Here is a 14,807-nt window from a genome sequence, read left to right as displayed (position 1 = left end):
ATGTTAAAAAAAAAAAAAAAACCTTTCCTTTGCACATAGAAAAAAACTCTCCTGCCCAGACAACCCCTTTAAGTGCATGCTCTGTGAGGCACTTTATTCTCCACTAGAACCAGTACTTATGTTGAGAATTTTCTTAACATAAAGCATGGGATGGTATATGCAACAACTTTATACTTTTGACAGATTCAAATTAAATGTGTGCGGAAAAAAATGTATGATATATTCTGGGGATTATAGGTATTTTATCTGCAGAATACCACACAACTTGTAATATAGTCTACACACAAGGCCTTCAAGCGTAAGACATTTGTATTTCATATAATTTTTTACTTTGTAAAAATACACACAGTAATAGGCCTCATTGCCTTTATTATCATCCAAGATGTGAAGCAAAAAATACTAAATAACATAAATTTACCTGACACTGCATCCTTTGCAGTCACCTTCTCTGTCTCTGTAATTCCACAGTCCAATTGGTTTGCCATCAAAATGGGTCTCACCCATGCAGCCAGAAAATGTAGTTGTTTTAACAGCATCAGGTTTCTGTCAGTGACAATGGCAATAATAATAATAATAATAATAATAATAATAATAATAATAATAAAAGTTGGTGAGAGACAATGTATATACTGTGGGGGTGGGTCACGGAAGGGCCATTCTCTTACGCTGTCTGAACATAGCCTAAGAGTGGAGAATCCCGAGCCCCCGAAGCGAGCCAGAGCGGGGACCCGGTAAAGTATGTACCCCGGGCCACGGGGGATAAGGGTGCTGACTTTGACATACTCCCAGCAGGATGACAATCCTGCTATGACTATGTCATCCGATTGAATTGAATGGGCAGGTATCCTCTGCAGATTTTGCTGCGAACTCACAGCGTAAAATCCACTGTGGATATATTACATGTGAACCCGGCCTAAGACACTAAAATTAACTTAGGCATCAGACTTTGAAATTAATTTAAGTCTAGAACACTAAATATAGGTATAGAGTCCAGGCCAGACTTACTCTTTTAACTAAGACAGACTCCCAACTTCAGTCAACATCAGACCCTTTTGGCACCACCACACACAATGTACTGATGCTGGTGATGGATGGTGTTAAAGTCACTTTATTTTAATTTTAAAGGGCCCCTGCCAAATCTAAAAATCCAGAGTCAGTAGGGGATGGTGGAGGGGACATAATAAAGAAGCTATGCTTACCCATCTCTGTGCCCCCTCCAGCTCCCTGTCAACCTCCAGTCTTTAGTTTCTCCCTGCATCATCACTTCCTGGCAGGAAGTACCCTCTCAGCCGGTCAGTGACTACAGCAGTGTCCCGCTCCAGTTACTGACTGGGTGAGCTGACATTTTTGAGACAGACCCAGACCTCACTAGACAGGAAACTGCAGGAGGCCAGCCAGGGTCCGTAAGCAGTTAGGCTGCATTGCAGGGGTACGGGGACAGGTTATTATGTTCTCCCCACCACATGTCTGCCTGGGATTTTTTGATTTGGCTGCAGTTCTCCTTTAAGTTTTTATTGGACATTTATTTATTACACAATAAACAACTAACCTTTACTTTTTCAGTCAAGCCACCAACAAACAATAGGGCATGTGCATCAACATCTAGAATAGTATAACCAGGCTGTGATGTAGAGCTGTATGTACTGGGCACAAAACTGGCTTTAGGGCCATCTAATGCCTGCACAGAAATAGTCCCATTGATTCCTGACCTGCAAGAAAAAGAAACACATAAAAACATGAAAAGAATTGTATTAAATGTATTCAATTCAACCTAACCCAAGTAAAATATCTTTTATTTGGCATTTTTTAATATTTAAAAAAATCAGCGCAAGTGTGAAAAAAGGTGAAGATATTTGTGCAAACATTGCCTGGGTGGGCAGGGGGGCACAGCAAGGCAGGGAAGAGGGGGTATAAATCATGGCAAAAATTGACACCAGTTCTTTCTGAGACCTCCACATGGCAGCTTTAGATTCACCAGATATCGACGTGGGGCATGTGCCAGGGGTCAAATGGTTAATGCACTTGGTTGCCTATATAGTATAGAAGAAGAGATGAGCAAACTTTTTAAAAGTTTGGTTCGGCAGGTTCATCAAACTTTAATGTAAAGTTTGGGTTTGTCCGAACCGAACCTTAAATGAACCACACTAAAACAGCTAAATGATTGCAGGCGTTTCACTGACTGAGATGGGACAATGCCACAGCCAGTGATTGGCTGAGAGGGCTGTATCTCTTGTCTAAAGAGTGACAGCCTGCTCAGCCAATCACTAGCTGACTGAGACAAGAGATCGATGGGGCCACCGATTGGCTAAACAGACTCTTGTCCTGTCTCAGTCAATGATTGGCTGAATGTGATGGCTGGAGGTGACTGAAGACACCAGAAACTAGGAGGAGGACACCGGGGAAAAGCAGGTGAGAAACCTTTTCTTTTGTTTTTTAGCTGTGCTTCCCCCATCTTTCCAACTTGTTGCGAACGTTGCAAAAGTTCGGAACGAATCTCGGTTTGGAAAGTTCTGTTCACTCATCTCTATATAGAAATAATATACTCTGGGATGATTGATAACAGAGAACAACCAATAGCAAGTGATGAATACGTCCATCAGGGTGAGGACCTTTATAACAAATTTTCTGGACATCCAACCTACATATAAGCCAAATATGGATGCCTATAAGGGACAGACAATGCTAATGCTAATGGTCGATAACAGAATGTCTGGCAAGGTCTGGACTTTTACAAAAATCTTCCAAGACCTCTCTTATGACTTAAACTAACAGCATCTCATATAACTATGATTACAATAATTCACGTTTAGCCCTCAGTCAGTCCATATTACACTCCTGTGAAACTGAAAGAAAGCTATGTAATGTACATACACCATTTAAATAATGGCCATTTTTGTTGGCCATTTAACGGCCATCATTCTAAATAGTGTCCGTTTTTCCTAAAATATTGGCCATTGTTATAAAATAGCAGTGTTTAATGACAGCAGTCCAACAAAAACTCCCGTCATTTCAACAATGTGTGAACAAAGCGTAAAGGGGAACTCCGACGGAATATATGTTTCTTTCAAATAAACTGGTATGAGAAAGTTTTAGAGATTTGTATTTTACTTCTATGTCTAGTATTCCAGTACTTATCACCAGCTGTATGTGTTGCAGAAAATGCTGCAATCTTTCCATTCTGACACAGTGATGTCAGCTGCCACCTCTGTCCATGACAGTAACTGTTCAGATCAGTAGCAAATCCCCATAGAAAATCTTTCCAGCTCTGGACAGTTCCTGACATTGACATACAGAGAGCACTGCATCCGACAGGAAAGAATACACACTTTCTGCAGGACATACAGCAGCTGATAAGTACTGGAAGACTGGAGATTTTTAAATAGACATACATTACAAATCTATATAACTTTCTGATACCAGCTGATTTGAAAGAATAAAGTTTTCACTGGAGAACCACTTTACAGAAAACAGAAAAGGTCTTCTACTCTATCCAGTATATAGTGCAAAATATCATTATGTCCATCATTTACAGCAAATATTTAAGACAATTGGTAAATTTTACATCTTCTATACGTGCATTTAAAAAAAAAAAAGTAACGACTGGATTGATAATTTTGTAATTTGGCACAATATGTTTCATACCTATATTATTTGATGTTACTGCTGTATGTTCCTCCAATAAATTGTATCAAAGGACTAACTCTATAGTCCTAATACATTTTTAGGCTATGTTCACATTATGTAAGTACCGCAGTGATCACGGTTGTTGTTGATTCGTAGTGCTGCACCTGGAGTGTATACACATAGGGGGACATTTATTAAGTCCAGCGTTTTTTACGCCGGACTTGTAAATGTCCCCGCATCTCCGGCGCTACGGGGATTTATGTAGAGGCGGACTGCACCAGAGCGCACCGCCGAAAACCTACGCCAGCTGAGGACTGGAGTAGGTTTTCGGCGTATCTTTTTGCGGAACGGATGGTGAATCGCGTGGACTCTGAGTCCCCTTCCCCGTTCCGCCCCCTTCACAACCCCTCCCCGCCCCCCGGCGTACCCGTCGGAAAGTGCCAATTTGCAAATATTTTATTCGCAAATCGGCCATTTGCAAATAAAATATTGTGCAAATCGTCAATTTCCGCCGAAAACCCCCGGACCGCACGATGATACATGTCCCACATAGTATATACTCCGACCGGGATCCCTAGAGGCGCTGCAAGAAATGTCAGTTTTCTGCAGCCGCTATTCATTAAATAGCAGATGCAGAAAACCCTGTCACTTCACACAATGGAGCATGCGGCTCTGGTCGCACGCTCTATTGTGTGCAGTGGGGAATGCTGATGCAGGCACTCACAGATGCGCCCGCATCCGAATTCAGCGGCATTAAAGATAATCTTCTTAGATCTTCTTAAATCTTGGCTGGTCACGGAACCGCCAGGGTCTTACTTTGTTTGTGATGTACTTTGTTATGTATACATTGTGTTAGTTTGTTGTCAGATATTTGTTGTGGCATGTGGGAATGATGAAAAGCCAATATGAACATTTGTAGCTAAAAGGCTTGATGCAAATATACAAGAGGCATGATAAATAAATGTCAGCGACACAAACTACACTTGAGGTTTGAGTAATGATCAAGTGCATAAGAAATAAACCTATTAGACATTTTAATTTGAAATTCAGGTTTCTGTGAATTCATCCTTATGGCAACCCCATATCTATATAAGAGCTTTATTATAGCGGTAATCAATTTTTGCCCATGAGTAGGATGACTCAAATGAAAGATAAAGAGGAGAGATAGATTCATGGAACAGAAATGTCCAGACTGAAAAAATATTGAATGTAATTTAAAAGAAATGGAATCATAAAGCAGCATGCTCTTACAGTAATGGACGCTGATTTAAGACATACATAAGGGCACTTCTGCAATGAGCCAGGAAATGGCTGACTTAGAGAGCTCCACCTGCTGACAGTAGAGGGGGGCAGGGCTGACATCGGCATTCCACAAACCTGGGCAAGTGCTAGTGTCCCTGCTTATGGGGGGCAATTATAGTGAATGCCCACAGTTAGTTGATACTGCATTGTGACTGGCAGAGTGAGGAGCCAACCACTCTTGTGACGGTAGGCAGCATTATGTTCCCTATTGCTCTCTGTTGCATAAGTGACATCCTGCAGAGCGAGGAGGGAGCCATGGACTGCAGCACTGCAGCCGGGTGAGTATGTTTTTTTTTTTTTTTTTGTAATCTTACAGAGAAGCAACCACCGACAGAGGTACCTAACTACTAAATGGACCAAAAATTTTATTTTTATTAGATATACATTAAAACAATAAAAAAGGTGTTATAGTATTAAAATGCTCCTGTGACTAATTGATAAAATTGCTATTATGTATTGCACTTCTGTGGGTCTTCTATGACACTGAGGTACTTCATTGACCTTAGAGATGAGTGAATCTTTTAAAAATTCAGTTCGCAAAGGATGTGCAAACCAAACCTAATGAGTCTATACTTCCCTGTCTGCATTCCCCTGGTGTTCCCCTCTGTGTCTTCAGCCGCCTCCAGGCAATCACTGACTGAGGGACGCGGCCGGTAATTGACTGAATGGGCTGTCACTATCGAGATACAAGAGTGACAGCCTGCTCAGCCAACCACTGGTCACTGTGTTGTCCCTTCTCAGTCAGTCATTGATTGGCTGACTGGGCTATCAATCTTTGCTCAGCCAATCACTGGCTGACTGAGAATGGACAGCCAACGATTGGTTGAACAGACTCACTCTTGTGTCTCAAGAGTGACAGCCCTCTCAGCCAATCACTAGCCGCTGAGCTGTCCCTCAGTCAGTGATTGCCTGAGCACGTGAGGAGGTGGCTAAGGACACGGAAAAGGACATATATATATAACTGCTAGCACTTAATTTACTATACTCACCGTGAAGCTTCAACCTTATACCAGGAATCATCATTAATGTTTAGGTCAGGATATTCAACTCGTCCAACTCCTGATCCTACATCCCACAAGAAGTTCACTTTTCCTTTCCTCATTTCAATAGCTAGGAAGTCAGTCTACAAACAGAAATAGCATAAAACATTCATTCAGCCATATCTCTTGAATATGTGTGACAAAGATGGTATTGATTCTTACTAGAGATGAGCACAACTCAAGCATGCTCAAGTCCGATCATTTCGCTGAAGTTGGTCATCCCTGGGGAGTCTGGGAATGCATGCATACAGTCTATGGCTATGTTCACACAGTGATAAAACAACGACCGTTGTTTGACTTGGCCATTGTTTGCAGTTTCAAACAACGGCCGCTGTTTTACAAGATCCTGTAGCCAATGCTGCATATCATTTTATTTCTATTTGGATTTGATGCCTGCCTGCAATCCAATTAACCATAGAACTCTGTGCAATATATGCCTTCAGAATGGGCCAGCATTGTGTTAGGCCGTTGGTCGTACAATAGCGGCTGCCAATCATTATTACTTGTACGGCCATAGTGAACGGCCGTTGTTCAATACAGCACTGTTCAGTGTTGGCATAGAGTCCAATGCAGTGCATTATATTATGAACCTATGGATGGGTTCACACAGCGTATGACACTGGCCGTTCTGTGACATAGCCGTGTCACAGAGAGGCTGGTGTCAGTGATATTTATCCCGGCCAATACTGACTTGATAAACCTAACTTCTTTTTATTTGGAATGCGGGCACGTTCCGGTGTGCCCGCATTCCATTTAACCCTAGGCGACAATGTAAAGTGCTTCCTGAGCCTATTCAATGAATAGCGGCCACACAAAACTGACACGTCAGTTTTTTGTGTGGCTGCTTTGAATCCCGGCCGGAGTGTATACAGAGTGTCTACACTCTGGCCGGGATTCCATAGACTTCAATTTGATCAGCAATTTCATTAAATAACGGCAGTGGTTGCAAAACTGCAACTACGGGCTGTTGTTTAATGAAATTATATGTAGTGTGAACTTAGCCTATGGCTGTATCTAGGACTTTTTAGGGCTGTATTCAACTTCTTCAGCCACCGGTTATGAAATATTATTATAGTTTACTTACAAATTTGTTACTTCCAAGATAGAAGAGGAGATTGTCAGCAGTGCTTGTTTTTACATTTAAAGTAATGGTGTTGTATCTGCCTTTTTTAATCTCAGGCTTATAAGTACGAATGCAGCCCCCACCGGATGATACCGAAACTTTGATCTGCAAAGACAAACAACAAGAGAAGTATTACAGTAACTAAGTAACAAGGTGGTGCTTTCATGTGACATTTTCCACGTCTTTATTTTAAGGGTTTAGTACAACACTGACAAACAAAGTTAATTGTCACCCACGCACCTGGGAAATCTTTGTACATGTATCCTTTAACTGAAAGAATATTGATCAAAGTAGCAAATTTTCAGTATTTTTTTTAAAGGTTAGTGATATTTACAAGAGTTTCGCATTTAAATTATATTCAGATGCCTGAAAGGTGTTTTGAAGTGGCACCCATCAGAGAGACTGTGCAAGTAAATATGCTTTCCTGATTTTCGCTGTGTGTACGGAGACATTAATGTAGTGACACACATCAGCCAACATCAAAGAGACTATTCTTAATTCTCTAGCACAGTACTTTGAATTATTCTTAAAATCTCGCCAGAAAATCCATGAATGTCATTTTCTATATAGTCCATAAAATGAAGTTCATTTGTTATATTGACAGGGTACATCCATTTTCTACTGCATAATACACAGGAAGAATATTGTACATCCTCTGATTGTATTACAGATATGAAATAGAATAAAACAATGCATACAACTTTCTTCTGATGAACTAAAAGATAGAATACGCTAACAGGTGAGCAATTATACTTGATAAAACATAGGGGGACATTTACTAAGGAGTCTAATCTGTGCGACTATTCTAATGTGGGTTGGTGTTTATTTTGTTCTAAAATATTTTGGGTGATTAGTAAATAGTAAATGCCTCTAAGTAAAAAGTTGCAAAACAGTCGCAAAAAATTTCCCCTCTCTAGTTGGCCCACATACCCTTCACCCCCCATATTCAATGTCCCCTATGTGGCAGTACAAGCAAATGTGAGAACTTTTTGTAATGGATCCCATGAGAGAAACAGGCTTATCATACACAGAGCTTGATTGACAGCTTACACTATTCACTACTGCTTTATAATGTTCTCTATGTCATTACTGCTTCTTATGGCATATTAAAAAGAGGTGAAAGAGGAGGATAACCTTTTCTGTGTATGTACAGTGTATGGAAGACATCATAGAAGTTAGGTTCCATTCACTAGCTATATAGCCAGTATTAATGCTATTCCTCATGCACACATATATAGCAATTTATACTGAAAAATACCTAAAATAACAGGTATGCTTTCAAAAGGGCAGCTGCTAACAAGAGGCCTTAAATGGTGAAGTATAAGTTGGAAGGTGTATATTTAATCTGGGCTTACTCTTTTATAAAGTCACAAAAATCTTAGTTTGTGCAAATTATATAATAAATTGAAGTATATGGAAATGCACTAAAAATAAATGAATGAGGTTTAATTGATTGAAATGGTCGCCATAGGAAATTATAACCAAGCGGATTAAAGTAAAAAAAATTACATGTTTGGAGCTGATCAGAATGATTAGGAGGGAATATCAAATAAATTGAGAAAGTAAGGAAAATAAAATATATGCTAAGATAATTTGCAACCTGCATATGTGCTAGGAGAGGCAAGTCTATAAATACTGTAACTGGAAATAATATAATTTACAGTGACTGGATGACATTATAAACCATGAGAAATGAAGTTCCATTACTTCAGACACAGTAAAATGCCCTTGGGGGAAAAAAAATTGGAATAATTTCTTTCATGAGTCATTTGTGATTCATTATACAAAACATAATTATTAACACCTTTGCTGCCAAAGCATAATGATGCAGAAAATGTGCTCAGTACACACATACACATGATCTGTAACATGAAATCTATCCATCTGTCGCTCTTTCTTTATCCTCGCTACTGTAGAAATCTCTTTAGCATCTAATTTCTATTGATCCCAGTCTAACCATTGCTCTCCTTCCCTGCATGTAAGAGACCAGCACTAGAGGGAATTGGTTGAATTATGTTGGAATGATTCAAAACACTGAAAGGATGGTCTGTGGGGACAATCAGAAGCGGGTAAAAAAATTAGGAAGGTGGTGCGAAGCCGAGGAAGTTGTGTTGTTGTTGGGGTATAGACTGAGACTTTTTTTTCTTCTTCTCTCTCGCTTTCCTCGGGGGGAAGGGGGGGGGGGGGAGGGATATTTTTGAGGCATGTGATTTCAGGAATTTAGTGTGTTTATAATTCTGATTTCAGACTGTTTTTCAAAACTTGTATACTCTGTATTGTTTTATTTAATTTTCAAAAGAAAATAAATAGTATGAAATATTAAAAGAGACCAGCACTGTATGGCCCCTGTGGCCCAAAAGCTTAAGAAGGTTCATGCTACATTTCAGTTCTCTCAATTTCATAAAGACTCCATTGACAGAGTCTGCACATAGTATGGACTGAATTAAGACACAGGGGGAGATTTATCAAACTGTGTAAAGTAGAATTGTTTTAGTTGTCTCTAGCAACCAATCAGATTCCACCTTTCATTCCTCACAGACTCTTTGGAAAATGAAAGGTGGAATCTGATTGGTTGCTAGGGGCAACTAAGACAATTCTACTTTACACCAGTTTGATAAATCTCCTCCACAGATTTCTTCATATCTATCAAAAATAATCTAAACAATTCCAGTGGTTCATGACAATAAGGTCTAATTCTCTCCTCTATTAGAAATGATATTTAAAGGGGAGCTATCAGCAGGCTAGACAAAGCTAACCTGCATGGGGCACTAAGGAGAAAGGTATGTCTGTTACCGTTCCTGTAAAGTTAACAGTTTACTCCCTGGTCCGGAACACTGTTAGGAGCACTGCCCCGCTCCCATAGCACCGAGCCGGCCTGCTCGCCCCATTACTTTCATTAGAAGGAGCAGGTTGGCTCAGCACTATGGGGGCGGTGCAGTGCTTTTAACGGTGCTCTGGACTGAGGAGTAAATGGTGCTGTGGAGGAAGGTAACAGACATACCTTCCTGCTAGGCGCCCCAGGTGCAATTAGGGGGCTTCCCTTTAACATATGGTATTTATACTATAAGGTTTTTTTTTGGCTAAAATAGACTATTCACAGGATAGCTCAAGCTCATTAGGCGCTGATCGCCAGGGTGGCAACACCAAGGACCAGCACTGATCAGCTGTTTAATGCATGCATGAACATAGCCTAAAGGGAAACTCCAGCAATCCCATAAAAAATACATTTTACAAAAATCATATTGGTGCACTCACCAAGCCCTGCCAATTGTTTGACACTTTTCCTGCTTGTCTATGCTACTCCTTACCCCAGATTCTAAATTTTGCAAAATATCCTAGTTTTACATCATGGCACCAGTCCGGGAAACTACATCTCCCATCATGCATTGCACCTCAGAATCAACTGCCTGATACTAATCCCTGCCTTGTAGTATCTGCAGGGCAAAAAGCTAAAACATCAGTGTCTCCTTTCCTCTATACTAGTCAATAGAGGCTGCTGTTCCCTGCCCTTGGCCAAGTGAGCACTGTGTGATGTGAGATAAGATGTTACAGCTTACCTGATACAGAAGAGACAGAGATCATGTGACCTTTGTCTCAGAAGGGAGGGGGGGCACAGGAGTGGAAACACAGTTGACTAGGAATTGAGGATTTTCAGCAGCTTCTGGGTGTGTCAGCATATGCTGCAGACAAACGGCCCAATTTATGTAATAAAAATCTAAAAATATATTACACACAAGCTTAGAATATGGATGGGGAACAGGGTTAAATATTTTTTAACTGCAGTTACCCTTTAAATGGGTATTACAACATTTAATAATAGGTGCTCAGGGTCCTTTAAAAATAAAAATAAAAACTAACCTACCTGCCCTGATCCAACACAGCTGCTGTTTTTTTCAACTTCTTTCATGCTTTACTGCTCCATGTGATCTGTGATTTGTTGACCCTGCAGGAAATGTTCACTGAGCCAATCACTGGATGCAGCAGTGACCCATCTCAGCCAGTGATAAACAAAGTGGGCATTTGCTGCAGGGCAACACTGGAAGCAGGGGCAATGGTGTGCAGCAAGGGCCAAGAAATGTTGGAAAATCAGTTTCAGAGGAACTGGGCAGGTTACTGTTCTGTTTTTATTTTTAAGGCACTAAGAGTCCATTATAAAAAAAAAATTAAGGAGATGGAATACAGTATCTTTTAGGAGAGCCAGTACCTCTACAAAAATTACTTGCCTACCAGACAGCAGGTGCCTAAGACAATCCAGGATACTCCACCTCCTAATGCAGTTAGGATCTGCACAATTAAAGCAAAGTCTACTATATGGCTATGTTCCCAAGACGTTTTTTCTTGTTTGGTTATTAATTTTGTAAAAATGACGAGTGTTGTTTTACTGTTTGGCCGCCTGTCAGTGCAATGCCGGCTGTTGGTACATTATTCTAGTTTAGGTAGAGTGATTGGCCTTTGGGTGTGTCTTTAATTGAAAAAGTCCATTGAATTTAATAGCAAAGACGGTGAAAGGACGGTGAAAAAACAGAAACCGTGTATGTACAACTAAAAAATAATGTCCGTTGTTTGAAAAAGACGTCCGCAAATAACTGTTATGAACATTATTTGACGTGTATGCAAATGACGTCCGTTACAGACTTCAATGCAACTCACTGAAGTCAATTAAAATGGCGCAAAAGGGGTCACCCACACTATAAAGGGGTGTTTCCCTATTTATGTTCCAATACTCGAAACCGAGTGGGACTTAAGGAGTTACGTTTCAGGGTGGTTTGGTGATCTCCTCACTGGGAGGCACCTTTTGGCAACAGGTTTGCTTCTCTGGAGGGATATCTAGCTATTCCTGTGTTTTGAGACTTACAACTGAGGCTCCACGGACCACTTTTTTTGAATATTTAAATTTACAGGGGGCAATGTATCAATGGAGACTCTTGAGTGAGTACTTCATTGGGTTTTTTCACTGTTCTCCTTGATCTCAGTGATTGCTGTGTTTTATTTACCTACACATCAGTTATATAATCAGTAATATTTTATAACATTTATTCCACCTCCACAATGATAAAAAATGTTCACCTATAGTATGTCCATATTAACCAAAACCAATAGTTCATCATTTAAAATAATTTTAGAACAACACTATCGCAATTCTTTTTGATTCTTCATCATATACAGTATCATGGGGTAAAGGACTTACAGAATTAGCCTGTTTGCGCGCTTGATTTATCAGCTCCTTGATTTGAGAGATATTTTTTCCCAGGTTATCCTGAAGCTCTTTAATAGGTTTCAGTTTATCCAATAAGCGATCGGCTTCTTTTTCAAGTTGTTTTACTTTATCTCCAGCATCTGTGGCTGTGGAACATCAATGAAGCATTTATTAAAGTGAAAAAAAAATGTTCATAAATGTACTTAAAAACATTATACAGAAATGTGTAAGGAAGATAAGAGCTGTGTGCCCTTAATAGTCCCATCCAACCCTCACCTTCATATGAGCAGCTTCAGGAAAATTGCTGTCAATCTTCAACCAATATTGCCTTAAAGAGGTATTTTGGCTGGGACTTCTTTTTCGGCAATGCCTGGGGAGGGGGTTGGTGAAAATAATAACATCTACTTACTTCCCCGACTCCAACACTTCTGCCTGCATTCTGCCGATATGGCATTGCTGAAAAGAAAGGTCCAAGCTGGATACGTCATATGGCAGACCCACTCAACCATTCAGCAGCTGTAGCGGTTTTCTGCTGAATGAATGAGCAGGCCTGCCACATCATGTCTCAAATCCTTACCAGGAAGCAGCCGGACATCAGTTGATTGGAGGGTCAGAATGCAGGCGGCGCCACTGGAGCCAGGGAGTTAAGTCAATTTTATTGTTTTCACCCACCCCTCCTCAGGTAGTGCCAAAAAAAGAGGTCCTGCCAGGAGTACCCCTGAAAGTATGCTTATATTTACATCTTCTCTTAGGCCAAGTTCACACACAGTATGACACCAGCCGCTCTGTGACCCAGCTGTGTCAGTATCGGCCGGATGAACTTTATTTCTTAAGAATTTTCATCCAAATTACCCATAGCACATAATGTAAAGTGCGCCTAGAGTCACAAACTACATTGTGTGACCTGTCAGGCTTGTGTGGCCACTATTCAATGAATAGAATCCCAGCCGGAGTGTATACTATGGGGGACATTTATGAAGTCCAGCATTTTTTACGCCGGGCTTTAAAATGTCCCCGCAGTTCTGGAGCGCAGGGGATTTATGTAGAGGCGCATTGCCTCTACATAAATCGCGATTCCACGGAGCCTCTCCATGCGAAAATTTTGAAACCTACACCAGCTCAGAGCTGGCATAGGTTTCAGAATCATTTTTCATAGCCAAAAGTGATAAATGAAGCGGACCTAGACTCCGCGCCCCCCGTTCTGCCCCCTCCACACCCTTCCCCGCCCCACTGGCGGAGGTGGCGTAAAATGGCCAGATGCGAATATTTTATTTGCAAAACGGCCATTTGAAAATAAATTAATTCCCATCTGACCATTTTGCGCCAAAAAATACAACTTTTCAGTTTGATAACTTTCCCCCTATGTGTATACACTCTGGCCGGAATTCCATTGACTTCAGTGCAATGTAAATTTTCAATTGATCACAGCTGGTGTTGCACTGGGCAACATCTGCGGTGATCAATTGAAAATTTACGTTGTGTGAAGATAGCCTTATACTGCAAATAAATGTATGGAATCTAATCACTAGAAGTGTCCTATTATCACAACCACCGACTAAGGGTCCTATTCCACGGGCCGAGGAGGGCCCGATCAACGATGTAAACGAGCGGCGATCTGCTAGATCGCCGCACGTTTACTGGGCCTATTCCATGGCCCGATAATCGTTGAGCGAGGGCTGCAAGGACATTGTTACCGATGTCCTTGCAGCACTTGCAGCATCATACATTACCTGGCTGCAGGGCTTGTCCTCCGCTCAGTCTCCTCCCCGGGTCCCCTGCGCTCTATCTTCTGAATGGCCGGTCAGCTGACAGGCCACACTCAGCCAATCACAGGCCACGGCGGTCCCGGCCTGTGATTGGCTGAGTGCTCCGTCAGCTGACCGGCCATTCAGAAGATAGAGCGCGCGGAACCCGGGGATGAAGACAGCGCGGAGAAGAAGCCCTGCAGCCAGGTAATGTATGATAATGCTGCTGCTGTTTCTTCTCAAATCGTCGGTCGCCCGCTGGGCACCGCTATTCAACCGTAGCGATGCGCGGTGGGGGAACGATGATTTTAGGTCTGGCCCTAAATGAACGATCAGCTGATGACACGATCATCGGCTGATCGTTCTCTCTATTTCACCGAACGATAATCGTCCGAATCGGGCCAAATGGGACCGATCCGGCCGATTATCGTTACTGTGGAATAGGGCCCTAACACTTTCTCTTGTAACAGTAAAAAGGCAAGACCTGTACCCTCAATAAACCACAGAGAAAAAGAAAAAATGTGATCCTCTGACCTAGCCATCACAATGTGCATCCTGTCAAAGTCACTCAGATCCTTAAGTTTGTGCATTTTTGTCCACGTGTTCACATGTCCACCATATGAAGGCCAAGAACCCACTTGCTGTCTAATATATCCCCCCTTTGGACCTTTGACAGCTGTCAGTGTCACAAAACAATGTTTTTCACATTTTTTTTTACATATATATATATATATATATATATATATATATATATACATGGTTTTTATTCTTCTACT

General features: G+C 41.2%; 1 protein-coding gene across 5 annotated transcripts in view; it reads right to left on the bottom strand.

Annotated features, from left to right (window-relative positions):
* Positions 1 to 14,807, bottom strand: part of LAMA2 (laminin subunit alpha 2) — a 524,271-nt gene that overhangs the window by 71,028 nt on the left and 438,436 nt on the right. For all 5 annotated transcript variants that reach the window (XM_069974947.1, XM_069974948.1, XM_069974950.1 and 2 more), the window contains 5 exons: positions 12,278 to 12,432; positions 7,051 to 7,194; positions 5,916 to 6,049; positions 1,550 to 1,709; positions 419 to 543 (listed from right to left, as the gene is read on the bottom strand). In XM_069974947.1, coding sequence (XP_069831048.1) covers positions 419 to 543; positions 1,550 to 1,709; positions 5,916 to 6,049; positions 7,051 to 7,194; positions 12,278 to 12,432 — 718 coding nt within the window. The remainder of the gene's footprint in view (positions 1 to 418; positions 544 to 1,549; positions 1,710 to 5,915; positions 6,050 to 7,050; positions 7,195 to 12,277; positions 12,433 to 14,807) is intronic.

The sequence above is a fragment of the Dendropsophus ebraccatus genome, chromosome 6, assembly GCF_027789765.1.
Source record: "Dendropsophus ebraccatus isolate aDenEbr1 chromosome 6, aDenEbr1.pat, whole genome shotgun sequence".
Taxonomy (NCBI): Eukaryota; Metazoa; Chordata; class Amphibia; order Anura; family Hylidae; genus Dendropsophus; species Dendropsophus ebraccatus.
The sequence above is the reverse complement of the archived record's forward strand: the minus strand, read 5'-3'. Positions and strand labels throughout refer to the sequence as shown.